At 52.3% G+C, this 13,750-nt stretch overlaps 1 protein-coding gene across 1 annotated transcript; it reads right to left on the reverse strand.

The window, feature by feature from the left end:
• Window positions 1-328: 328 nt before the first annotated feature.
• Window positions 329-8,755, reverse strand: REELD1 (reeler domain containing 1; the record flags this gene model as incomplete). Its single annotated transcript, XM_084267038.1, has 6 exons — window positions 329-901; window positions 3,177-3,240; window positions 4,426-4,726; window positions 5,438-5,610; window positions 7,377-7,599; window positions 8,536-8,755. The coding sequence occupies 6 exons, from the start codon at window positions 8,753-8,755 to the stop codon at window positions 329-331; spliced, it is 1,554 nt and encodes a 517-aa protein (XP_084123164.1).
• Between the last annotated feature and the right edge of the window lie 4,995 nt (window positions 8,756-13,750).

Genomic DNA, 13,750 nt, shown 5'->3' on the forward strand with positions numbered 1-13,750 from the left:
GCGGAGGAAGAACTTCTATTTTCGGCTACACCCTTAAGGCAACAGAGGAAGCGTATGTCATGGCTGCAGTGACAGCTAATGAGCAGATATACAATATTAATTGCAGTGAGTATAACACACTGAGCAATCTATCAACTTCTATTTTCTTGGCAGCTGTAGCTGAGATAGATACTTTCCACGGCCGCCTCTGTCCGAACAGACTGCTTCGGGGCTGTGTTACCTATACAGCAGCACGTGGAGGGACTACACCACCGCCTCCTACAGCCTGTCCTGTCCAGCTCGGGTTGTTTTCACCTGCCCCAGTCGCCGTAGCGCTGCTTTTGGATGTTCAGACAACGGTCTTCTTCCCGCTGCTTGAGGGGCTGACCCAGTTGTACTGGGCTTGCACCAGCACGAAGCTGTTCTCCCGGATCTTCCGGAAGTGCATCACCTCCCCGTTTCCTCTGACCGCGATGACGTCGGGGTCCGGCTCACCGAAGGAGACCTCCGTCCGCTTGTGGCAATGCTGGGTACAGGCACAGCGCACGGCAGCTGCCAGCGCCAGGCCCAGGGCGGCGGTGCAGACCAGGAGGGTGGCAAGCTGGGCTGCCAAGAGTCGGGTTCCTCTGCCAGGGTCTTCTCCCTTCCCTGGGACAGCGGATTCGGGAGCTGGCCTGGTCACCCATGGCAGGGTGTTCCCGGCCGCTGCCTCATCCCTGGCACGTGCCTCCTCTGCCTGCAGCGCCCGCTTTCTCTCCGCCATTTGCCTTGAAGCCGATGACAGGTTGCTGGCAGAGTCAGCTTCACCAATCCAGGCTGTTGTCACAGCAATGTCACCCAGGTGAGTGTGTATGTGCAGGGCAGAAGGAGAGGTTGTCACACGTGGGGAGGCGGTCAGGGTGGCCCCGCTCTTGGTACTGGCCTTTGAAAGCAAAAGCACGGTGAGGTGTGTGGTGAGGGAAGAGAAAGGGGTCAGTTATGTCCTCACCACCTAGGTCACAGCACACTTCAGCATGATCTTCCCAGCCAGATTCCATGTTTGGGTCACACCAGGCCCCCTGGGATTCAAAATCGCCCTCTGAGGCTGTGGATTGAAGTGTGGAGCGGAGGGACTCAGGAGGCTTGGGGTGACCTTTGTCAGCAGCAGTTTTGGGGCAGTCACACACGACCATGGACTCTCCCCAGAGCCCGCCTTGCTTTCTCAGCCTGCATGGCCATGTCAAAGCTTGCTGCTTTGCCAAACTCCCTCACCACCTGGCTCGGTGGGAATGGCTGTCCTGGTGTGCTCCTCGGGGCCCTGCCTGGTGCCACACACCTTATTATGTCTGTCACAGAAGGACAGATGCTCTGTGGCAGTCCTGCAGCCCAGGCCTTGCCACAGGTATTCTCCAAGGCTAACTGGGAAACAATCATATCATTTAGGAGGCCCTCAATGAATTTTTCCATTCCCACTGTGCATCTGAGCCCCCATCCAAGCCCTGTAAAATCTACTGGAGTTTTTTCTTTGGCTCCAAGGAGCTTTGGATCAGGCCCTCAGGAGCTGGCACCTCTCCAGCCTGTCCAGCCCAGCAGGCTTTTTCACACATCCATTAATTACACCAGAGAAACTCTCACCCTCTACCATCATTAGCGGTTTCTAAAGCTTGCTGGGAAGACAGTGTGACAGGAACACAAAGCTGAGGTAGGAGCCCTTGGCAAGCTGTGAAGCAAAGCAGGAGAGGGTCAGAGCATCCTTTGTGGAAGTGACGGTTCCTGAAGGTGCTAGTGAAATACAGTAGTAAATAAAAGGCTTTGCAGTGGCTGAGCTGCAGGCTGTAAAGCAGCTGGCTGGGAAAGCCAGGCTTGCAGGGGCATGGGTCACTGCTTGCCCTCAAAATGCAAACACCAGGCTGTGGGATATACTGCAGGATGTGGGACGTTAGGACAGTTGCCTCACAAGTCTCTGCCCTGTCTCACCTCATTTCTCCCTTCTTTCCATACTTCTTTTCTCATTTCTCACCTAACTTCTCAATACTTTTGTTTTCTGAAGGTTTTCTGCTCTTGCCTTACACAACATCTCCTCCTTTCCTTTGGTTACCATCTTCCACCTTCTCTCCGCTTCTCTCTGTGGCTGTGCCAGATGCTCAGGTTACAAGTCTGTCCTCCCCCCCTCCCTATTCTCTGCTGTACGATCCCTCCTCTATTTTCTGTGAGATTGCTTCTCTTCCTCCTGTGGCATCGTGCAACTCAGATCTATTTCTTTACTTTCCTTGCCTTTTTCTTCTCTGTGTCCCCCAAGTATTGGACTTCCCCTGCTAACTCTGCAGCCTGTCTCTCTAAACTGTTCCTGCTTTCCAGCTTCCCATCTGAGCATCCTTCTCTCCCCTCTGCAGCCCTCATATTCTCCACTTTCTCTCCTTCCTCTGGCTTTTCCTTTTCTTTCTCTACCTAACTCCTCACATGCCTTTTCCAGCTCCCCCATCTCCTACCACACCTAGAGCCACCTGCTCCCCCAAGGCTGAGCTCCTTTCCCACCTTGCTGGGCCTCCTCTCCTGGGGTCACCCCTCCCAAACAGCGCTCCCACCCGCTTGTCCCATCTGCCAGCTCCCACTTTTCCAGCTGTCCCTGGTGAGTGCGCCCATGCCTGTGGCTAAGCCCCCTGCCATCACCACCTCCGCCTTCCCTGCCTGTGGCAGGGGGCTTGGAACTCCATGATCCTTGGGGTCCTTTCCAACCCAGACCACTCTAGGATTCTGTGAGTCCCAGTCCAGCCATCCCCCCAGGCTGACCCTGCCCTTGGAAACCACATGGATACTTCAGCTGTCCCCAGGAAAGATTAAGTCTTTGGGTGGTACCTATCGGGCACCTCTAGAAAGGAACACCTCAGCCTTCCATGGGGATAAACCACACATTTCCAGCCCACTAACAGCCAGCAGCCTGTAGTCATGTCTATCTATGGAGAAGTGATTTTAGATTGGTTTTCACAGCAGTGTTCTTAAAAACCCAGGCAGTGGGCTCAAAAGGCAAGCACAAAATAGGGATAAATCCCAATTTTCCATGAAAGTCAAAAAATGAAAACTCTTAACAGTCTCAGTATAGTTTTAGTCACACTAAGCAGGTTGCTTGGTGCTGTGATGCCTTAGAGAAGTCTTCTCCTCATCTCCTCTGAGACCTTTCTGTCTTTGGAGAAGGCATCCTGCCCACCCCTCCTGCTTACCTGTCTGTCATCTTCACACATCCAGCACAGGCGTGGGGTGGCAGCGCTGGCCACGCTTCCCGCTCTAAGGTACAGACAGAGGAAAGGCAGCGTCAGTGAGTGAGCCCTGCAGCAACAGGGATCTCCTGGGCTCTGCACCTCTCCCTCAGGATGTGCCCAGTTGACATAGACCTTACAGGGCTGTGTTTTTAATAATCATCTATTTCTAGCCCCATCGTTGTCACCCACGGTATGAAACATGGCATGAAGCGATGAAAAAACAGTGTGGCCAGTAGGTCTGGGGAGGGGATGGTGCCCCTGTACTGGGCATTGGTGAGGCTGCATCTCGGGTGCTGGGTGCAGTTCTGGGCTCCTCACCATAAGAAGGACATCGAGGTCCTGGAACATGTCCAGAGAAGGGCAACCAGGCTGGGGAAGGGGCTGGAGGGCAAATCCTATGAGGAGCAGCTGAGGGAGCTGGGGGTGTTCAGCCTGGAGAAGAAGAGGCTGAGGGGAGACCTTATCACCACCTACAACTACCTGAAGGGAGGGTGTAGAGAGGTGGGTGATGGTCTCTTCAGCCAGGGGACAGGAGATGGGACAAGGGGAAATGGCCTCAAGCTGTGCCAGGGCAGGGTCAGATTACATGTTACGAAAAAGTTCTTCACTGAAAGAGTTGTCAGGGCCTGGAACAGGCTGCCCAGAGAGGGGGTTGAGTCACCATCCCTGGATAGGTGTAAAAAAGGGTAGATGAGGTACTTAGGGATATGGTTTAGCATAGGACAGGAACAGTTGGACTCAATCTTAAAGATCTTTTCCAACCTTGTGATTCTGTGATGAAACCCTCTAGGACTAGTGAGCAGCCAGCCTCATGCCCAAATTTCCTAGCTGCTTTGAAGCCTTTTTTCCTTTTCTGTGCAGATGCAGAAATAGATCTGCTGAGTTCACCGCTTCACTGAACATTTGCATGCACTTTTAGAAAAATATTGTAGTGATCAATAGTTTTTATCACATTTTTCAGCCCCCTGGCCAGTTCTCAGCTGGGCTGAGGAGCACAACAGTGGGTTTTTAGAAGTGGTGTATTTTCTCCCTCTCACATGTCATCTCCAAAAGATTATTTCTCAGGATTTCAGCGAGCAAACACCCTCTGGCCTCCCCACCAGCCCCAGACACCTCCCTACATAGCCCCTTGCCCACCTGCAGGGACACTGGTACTATTTTGCTACCCCAGAAGAGGTGGAGGAATAGTTCTTCCCACTGCCTGACTTACCCCCTGGAGCTGCTGTAGTTGGAGGTGTTGTCCCAGGAGAGGAAACCTCGCAAAGCATCCGTGGTGCCGGGGTCTCCAGTGGGGAGGGATGGCTCCAGCTCCCGGCCGCTGGACCCTCTGGTCCCGCTGGATGCAGCCAGTGAAGGCTGGGCTGGCTGCCTCAGCTCAGCAACAGGAAGGGTGTCTGACCCAACACCGAAACCTGGCTCTGGTACCAGTGTTGCTGCAATGCTGGTGGAGCTGGCAGGTGGCACTGGGGTGTGCAGGGGGGAGCTGGTGGCAGCCGTGGGAGAGGTGGGACCTTGTCCAGCATGGAGACAAAAGAAGAAGGGAGAGAGGAGCAGAAGTCTGTTGCCTTTGGTTTGTTCATTTCAAAGCCTGCTAATGTTTCCAGGAAGGATTGTAATAATGACTTCTTTTAATTTTCATGTCAATTAATTTTAAGGGGGAACCCAAATGGAAGGTAAAGCAGCAAAGCCCACTGCCTAAATGATGGTCTGTACATAAAAAAAAATTAACACTGTACATAAAAGAATTGGTGCCATGCCAAAAATGCTGAGAAACAGATCTGATTTGTGTGTCAGGCAATTCTCAGAGCATTCTTCTGACCAAAGGGCACATGAATGCAGCTAAGCACGTACCTGAAGGGCGACAGTGATGTGTAGAGGCAAATGTGTTCTTTTAGTTAGATGGCACTGCTAATTGCACTTGCTTGCCTTTGGGAGCTAAGATTTTAGGTAAAGAATGTTGTATTTGGGGGGTTGTGTTTAAATCCTAAGATCTGACAACCCTGTTTATCTTTCTGGTGCCTTCCTTGGCACTGGCCCCATCACCTCCAGTGCTGGCCCCTGCCCTCGCTGCAGTTAGGCACTTCATCGTGGCCACCACTGATCTCCCCAGAGGAGCTAAACAAGTCCCTCCAGCTTGTTTGGGTCACTTCTGTTCAATGCTTGCCCAGAATAAGCTGTGAAACTACACTGTGTGAAGCAGTCAGTCAGTCAGAAACCCCTACCTTCGCTTGCCGAAACCGTGGGGGGCAGGTCAGCCGGTGCCTGTGAGGGCGCAGGGGTTACAGGGTCAGGCTTCTCACTGCTGCCAGCAAGCGCTTTCTCCTGCCCTCGCTGAGCCACAGTGGCAGATTCGATCTTTGCCCAGTAAACAAAGTATGACTGGACCACAGAGATGCTGTTAAAACAGAATTAGGCAAGAATTTAGTGGCTCTGCAGCTTTGATAAGACATCTGAGTGTTTAGCTAATCACAAGGGCTGCTTTCATCCTAAACCAGAAGTGATGCAGGAGTATTTTAAAGGATTAGCCTGTCACACCTTTTATACTACAGAGATAGCAGGTCCCATTAGGAAGATACAGGGTGAAGAATCACCACTCATAATTATCAGCTGAAAAAGTGTGTGGGAATTTGAATAGTAATAATAATAATTTTAAAATAATAACAACATTAAAATTATTATTTCAACTTAAATATGAATAAATTATATTTAAATTTAAATAGTATTTAAAATATAATTTAAACAGGAATAATAATAATAATTTTTTTAAACCCCACTATTATATTTGCTGTGTTGATAGAAGTACATTTGGAAAACCTGGACTAGCTCTGTTTATAATCTTCTGTCGGCAGGGAAACAACAGTGGCATTTATTAATTAAAAGAAGTCAATGTAACTTGTACAAAGAGCAGAATAGGTAGGGAAAAAGAAGTCTCTCTCTCTCTCTCTCTCTCTCTCTCCTCAGCCCTATGATATTTGAGCCTGCCTAACCCTTTGCTTTTTGTCAGGTGCCAAAAGTGCACTGGCCAACCTTTAACTGCTCACTTGGAGAGCAGTTTAAGCTGGAGAGTTTTGGGAGAATTTCAGCTCAGCTTGCTCAGCTGCTTCTGAGAAGTAGTTAAGGGGGAAACCAGCCCAGGTTTTCATATGCCAGATGACTCTTCCGAGGCATTTTTAAGCCTAACGAGGAGTTTTTCCAGATGCTGTGATAGGGACAAAAGGGAGAGACTGTCAGAAATCAGCTTGGAGGGTCAAAAGGCAGAGGGTGAAAGAACCTTGGGGGCACGTGGCTAGGAGTAGGTGGTGTTGGGTTTGGGTTGGGGTTATTTGGTTTGCTTGTGGGGTTTTTTTTAATAGTATTTCCCCAATCTAAAACAATGGGCAAAACCTGGGAGCGCCAAGCAGCAATGTTTCTGTTTCAGTGAATCTGTGTTGAATCACGATGAGATGCACGAGCCACAGCACTCACCAGGATGCCTGAGCTTTGGGGAGCAGCCAAGGATCCGGCCAAGCAGCTTCTCAGCGGTTTTGTAAAGTCAACATAACACTTAACAACTTAATCTCCTCCGAAACAAAGAGTCGCTGTCCTGCCTCTAAGACAGCCAGCTAGAAGCTGTTTAATTTCATTTCAAATCAGAACCAGAACACTTGGGCAGTTTGGGATTTGGGTGCAAAACAGAGATGTCAAGTTTTCACCCAGCACTCACTCACTCTCCCTGCTGTGAATAATTCTGTTTCCATTTGACTTTTTTTTTAAAAAAAAAACTACTCAATTTTAATTATTTTTGTAAAAGAAGTGATGTACAAGAGTATCCTGTAGGCAGGGAAGTCCTATGGGCTGTGTTATTTAGAAAGACAGACAATGTGATCACAGTTCTGTCTCTATCCTTTAGTATTTCTATTTCCTAAGTGCTTAGGCTGTCGTTTTCCAGAGTATTTACTCGGAGAAACTAGCCACCATGTAAATAAAAAAGCAGCACTCCCCAGCACATGGGAATAGTGATTTATGTACCAGCTGGGATCCCATTGCAGCATTTGATAAGTATTTAGCTATAACAGGGTTCAAGATACATAAAGCACTGTGCTGGGCAAGTATGGTGGGAAATAAAGCCAAGCCTTTAACTGAGAAGACACAAATCCTGGTTAGGAACCAGCATGTTCTTACAAAAACTTGATGTCTCCAATGGGTTGGTCTGGTGCTTTCCACACAAAGGACAGGTTTCTCTTCAGTGACTTGTCCGAGTGGGTGACGGTGTCACCCTCTTCAAAACAGGTCAGCAGCTTGGAACCAGGAGGGATGAAGAGGAACGTGCCAGCGATTTCGTCGCTGGACACTCTGCGAGCCTGAAGCAGAAAGCCCATAAAATCCCGGGTGCTCCTCACTGTCACTGCAAGACAAAACGTGGGGCACAAAGGGGGTTGTCTTGTAGCTAGGGGGTGACTTGTTTGCAATGGAGTTTCCAGTGGTAGCACTGAGACCAAAGGAAAACCCTCTGCAACAACAACAAAACCCTCTTGCTGTCTGTCCTCACAGCCTGTCTGGGACGTGCAGGATGCCAGACTTCAGCTTTCATTTTCTGGTATGTAACTGAACACAAAATTTGCTTGAGTCTTCTCCTCTCCCCCTTGACTACAAGCTGCTAACCTCGCTGCCTTAGGCAGCATGCAGCCCTTTTTAAGGAAGGAGGTTTGGGTACCACCCCATAGGTATGCAAAAGCTTGTGTGCTGCCCTCAGAGGGGTTTTACTGAGCGCAGGGATGAGCAGGCAAGTGGCCAGGCTGGGGAGCAGCACCTCTCAGCTCTGCTTCTGTGGCCAGGCTGGGGAGCAGCACCTCTCAGCTCTGCTTCTGCAGCCAGGCTGGGGAGCAGCACCTCTCAGCTCTGCTTCTGCCTCAGGAGTGGCAATGCTGGGGATGGCGCGTGCTGTCCAGCTGTACCCAGGGGAGTCACCCACACCCTTTCACACAGTGCAGCGGGGCAGGGAAGGTGACTTTACCCTCTGGAGGTGCCTCTTGCACCGTTGGGTGTGATAAGGTGTGGTGGGGTTGAGACACGGTTGAGAGAAGTGAATCCCACCTGTGGGATGCTTTCCTCCACACCTACCAGCTGTCTCTGCAAACAGCTGGTCTGCAGCACGGTGAAAACCTGGAGTCACCAGAGAATCCTTAGGCCAGAATCCCTCTGCAAGCACACCCATTTCCTCATGGGGAGAGAGGTGGCGTGGCTCACTGGGAGCAGTTACCCCCCTTCCCAGCCCTCACAGAGGTTGATGCCGTTGTTAGCCTGTATGTTTTAGATGCAGGAATGAGAAGCTCTTCCTTACCTGGCACCTTGTCGCCTGGAAGGTAGAAGGACATGTTGGTGTGGAGAGTGACGTAGTTGTTGCTGGGGCTGTGCAGCTGCGCTCTCAGGTGCCTGGGCACCATGTCGGTGCAGGCAGAAAGGCTCGCGCCGTGCGAGAAGGCGGCCGCGCAGGAGACCAGGCACAGAGTCGCACACGTCCAGCCAGCGATGGTGCTGGGGGCTCTCCTCATATCTTCCATCCTACAGCAGGTACAGCAGTGGTGTGCCGTGGCTTTAGTGCCTCTCCGCTGTGGTAGTTGGCACAAGATGCGTTCCCAGAGTAGCTGCAGTGGTTTGTTATTCTGATTTTTCAGAAGGCGAAGGACAAGTGTGCAGGGTTTGGGGTGAGGGGTGAGGGGTAGCGCAGAGTCCTGCTTTTAATGTAGCTCTAACACCTTCTTTTCAACAGGCGGCTTTTCCTGGCTTAGATTTCACTGTCCTGTGTCAGTAAGTACCTGTAAATAAACCAGAGGAAGCCAGGGGCTGAGGAGGTCTGGCTTACACCTCCACTCGAGCTCGTCTCAAACCTGACTCTAGCCAACCGCCCCGGCACACGGAGCAGGTCGTGCCCAACCTGAGGCAGGGAGCGGCCGGGTGCAGTGTGAGCTCCTGCAGCCAAGGACCATGCCACACCAACCAGTTATGTGCCAGAAGATGCTTGTGGGAGTCACAGGAGCCTCTGCTAGGTATCCCAGCACCAGCAGCAGGATACCTCCTGCTCATGGAGTCAAGCTCCCCTCTGAGTACACCGAAACCTCCCTTGCTGGACTTGATTTCTTACAGAAGCTCATCAGAGCGCCCCTGAGCCGCAGCTCTTTCTTTCCCTTGGGAGCTGCCCAGGCTGCGTTGCTGATTCCCATCCCTCCCCCAGTACGCAGCCCCTGCACCCCTCACCCCGGGACAGGGAGCGGGGCCGTGTTCCCCAGGGCCAGCCATGCTGGGGCCGGCCGTGCCGCCCTCGCTTACCTCGGGACACGTACGGCTCCGGGCTCGCTGCCGCCGCTGCCCTCCCGGCCTGCCACAGCCCCATCCTTTCAGGGACCTTCTTCCCTTTCTCCTCTAATGGGAAGCGCAGCAGCTGTTACTGCTGATACCCACCACCTACAGCAGCGCTCTGCCAGTGCCCAAATCCGGCCTTAATCATATTAGTTTTCCTCCTCACATCCAACCCCTTTTCTCCCTTTTTTTTTCCCCTTCTTTTTTTTTCCCTTCCATCTCCAAGCTTCTGCACTGAAAACAAAGCAACTGGGCAGCTTTGTTTGGGGGGTGGGGCAGCAGTTTGTGTGGGATACCCTGGGACTCCTTTGCAGAGGCTCAGGAGGATGGGACTCTTGCTTACCCCCATTGCCCCCCCTCTCCCCCCCATCCCTCCCTGCCACACAGAAGCTTCACAAAACAAAGCCCCATCAGCTCCCACCAGCCCTTGAGCTCTGAGCAGAGCACCCCGTCTCTCATGCTTACATGGTGGTGCAGAGTTTCCCCAAAGGTGGGAAGGCACGTGCCACACGCCAGCACTGCCAGGAGGAGCCATCAACACCCCAGAAACCCACCAGAGCTGCCACGGGGGACTGAACCCCTGACACATCCCCCAGCCCACAAGCTGCATTTAAGTGTGGGCTGTCACCCCTGCTCCTTGCCTGAGCCCCACAGCAGCTGTGCTGATGCCTGGCTGGGGAGCTGATCCTGTCCTGGGGCTTCCTGTCTCCTCCTCAGATGTGTCTCTGGTGATCGGGACCCTCAGCCAGCCCTGGCCACTGTCAGCAGGTTCACCCCACTCCCTCCCAGTGGCTTCTTGCTCACGATAGATGGAAATAAGGGTCCAATTTCTTGTCTTCATTAGAGCCACTGTCAGGAGAAGCTGAACAAACTGCTGGTAGCTTGCAGCCCTGAGCAGGGCCAGAGGGATGGAGTAACAACCTCATCAGCTGGCTGGCATTTCTTCAGCCAGCAGACCCTCAAGAGGCAGCGTCAGATGTCCCAGAGCACTGGGAGGAGGGCTGGGGAAAGCTTGTAAAGATGGAGGGCAAAAGCATGCTTGGTGCCCTTTAGCTCTCCTCCTCCTTGGATAAATGTGTCTGACGGCTGAATGGGTTCATGCTGGTGCTTGGGCTGCTCTCATTATGGGGCACCACAAAGCTCTGCCCTATCCCATGACTAAAGGAGAATTACCAACACGGAGGTGACACCACCATGTAGGTGACACCACCATGTAGGTGACACCCCCACATCTGCCTTCCGCAGGTCCAGCAGTGCCTATCTCTGATCTTGCTTGGGCTCTGACCAGGGCAGGGGGGTCTATCCAGAGCAGGCACAGTAGTGACTGCTACCCAGGGTGCCCCCTGAAAACCAGAGGTAGACTTGCAGGCACCCCATGGATTAGTGCTGTTCCCATCAGCCTACCCCACTCTACAGGAGGGAAATGGTGCTGGGCTGGTGCTGAGCTGCCCCTGACAGCCCAGCTCTCATCTGTTTGAAAGCATGGGCACTGGTGGCATGGGGGTCTCAGCAGATGGCACTCCTCTGCATCTGGAAGAGGCTTTATATTCACTGAATTTCAAGGTACAATGCAAGTCTTGGTGCTTCTCTCTCTCCTTCTGCCAATGGACACAGAGTAGTTTGGTGGAGGGAGGCACAGCTGGCGTTCTGGCTTCAGCTCCAGCTTGTGCTTGCCCATCTTTTATGTACGAAAGGGAGAACCTCTGTGCTACCTCTGTGCTACACTAATGACTAAGCCTTTCCTGGAACCAACTGGCCTCTTGTGGCTTCTCCTTCCTAACTTATTCCTCAGGTACTCTCCCCTCGCCTGTAATTCCCATGAAAGGCAGCGGCAGCTCCGGACCTGCCAGTCGAGGGGGAAGCTCCAGACACATCCCAGCTGTTCTGACATGGTGGCCAGGTCTGGAAACGCTGTTCCAGGTACGTCTAAGTCTTGGCATCCTGGCATGGAGTTACAGCATCCTGGCATGGTGTTACAGCATTGCATGGTCTTCAGCTGCTGACTCACACTGGGCACAGGTTTTCATTACCCCAGCTCCAGTGAGGACCATTTCTCTACTGGTTTCCACCTGAAAAAAGGGGGGCAAGCAGCATGGGGAAAGTGCAGGCCTTGAAGCAGCGATGCCAGGTGCTCCCTGGAGCTCTGTGCAAAGCTGTTTGGAGAAGATCTTCAAACAAATGAGACCCGGATCCAACCCATCTAACAGCACAGGATTTATGGCAGCACTGGACTGGCTCTGCTCCCTCCCGATGCTGGCAGCAGCCTCTGGGCAGGGCAGGAAGGAGGGTGCTGTGCCCAGGCTGAGCCGCAAGGGGCTGTGTGGTTCTGCCTGGACACAGCGCTAAGTGCTGGGCTAATCTGAAATGCAGCCTTGTGCAGTGTCCATCCCCGCTGCCTGCTCTCAGGCAGAGGGTCTCAGCGGCTTCCAAACCACGCTCACACCAAATGTCAAACCATCTCCTCCTCAGAGATGGGAACAGCCCATCAGGGCCATTGCCGTGACACAGGCACCTACCAGCAGCCTCAAACTGCACATCAGACCGCCAAGCAAGAGGCAGATGTTTCCAATAAGAATTACAGCCCTCTCCATAGCCTCTGGTTGCATCACCCACCAGAGCAGCGTTGCCTCAGCCTTCTCTGGCCAGAGCTTTGACCTGCTGGAGTCACTTGAGCTCAGCCAGGCTCTGCGTGTCACCCCGACGGGGCCCGGACAGCCACGAGAAGACCACGTCACTGGTGGGAGGCTTGCCTTTTCCTGCCATAAAGTGCTTTGTTAGTAGGAAGCTGGCGAGGAGATGGGGACAGGAGATGACTTACACCCTGATGATGGTTTTCTCAGCAGCATTTGTGTAGTGGATTTCTAGAAGGAAAAAAAAAACCTACACAGTTGGGGTTTTAAAATAGCTACTGCAAGATAATCAGGGTTATGATGAGTTAGAAGGCCAGTTAGTGGCCACCTGAGTCCTGTGAATGAAGTTGGGGTGGGGGGGTGTAGAGAAGAGTGGACATGTTGATCAGCTAGAACTTGGCAACAGATAGTTGAGCCCACATCACAGGGAACTGGTCATTCAACCAACAAAGGTGACAGCATGATCTTCTTTAAGAATATTTCAGGTCATCATTAAAACAAAGGACAGTGTGAGAAGAGCAGTTAAAAACCCACAGCAGGACAGCAGAGAAAGGTGGTGGTACTCCCCCAGGGAGAAGAGAGAGCAACGCCTACACACTGGCATCTCAGGGTTGGCCTGTGCACATCTGAGGCTCAGTGTTTGAGTGACCAGGGGAAAAGGATGTCTCTCTGATGTCTAATTAGGCAGAAGGTTTGCAGAAGTACTGGCAGGTCCTTCCATTTCTATCCAGTTGACTATTCCTCTGTCCCATGAAGTGGGACAGTGGATTCTACTGTTACTGCATGTTACTTGCATGCAGCAGTGTGAGCCTCCTTCCCTTACAAACTCAGCCTAAAAAAAACCCCAAACCAACCCTTTATTTAGTCACTGCTGCAACCTGGGCAGCTGCTCTGCACTAGAGGAGGGGGTGAGGGAGAGACAGACGGCGCAGGGCTCTTTCTGGGTCTCCATAAAAAGGGCTGGCAACAAACAGCTCGATGGCTGCTATAATAAGAGGGGGGTGAGGAAAGGAATGGAGGCAGCAAGTTAATTGTACATCCCTTCAGAGGCTGGGCACCCCACGCTCACGTAGCATCAGCAGAGCCCAGGTGGAGTTTCCCACCGCGTGCTGTGCAGCGCTGCTGCAAGGCTGTCTGCAGTGAGCAGCTCTGCCTTTCCATCAGGTGAGCTGTGTCCTGATTTTCTTACAAGAAAACAGCCCTTCCTAATGGATGCTCTCATGAGAACTTGTCTCTGCTCTGTTAGATAAAGGCAAGGCCAGGCAGCTGGTGCACTTGCAGGACTGAGTGAGAGCTGCCCACGAGCTCTGCATTTACATGGAGCTGTTGGAGGCATCAGGGGGTCCCTGCAGCCAGAGGGAGAGCTGAAAGCCATGCCAGGCACACAGCCCATCCCAGCTTGAAGCTGCTGTGGGCATCACTGACTCCTGAACATCAGGAACAATACCACAGCTCTGGAAAAGACTCCTCCCATCTGATGTCTCAGCCTTGGAGAACAGTCTGGCACAGGAACCTGAGACACTGAAACCACAGTCTGTCTGCTTCCAAAACCAACGTGGGGCTGGAGCT

This window comes from Gallinula chloropus, assembly GCF_964237585.1.
Source record: "Gallinula chloropus genome assembly, chromosome: 7".
NCBI classification, from domain to species: domain Eukaryota; kingdom Metazoa; phylum Chordata; class Aves; order Gruiformes; family Rallidae; genus Gallinula; species Gallinula chloropus.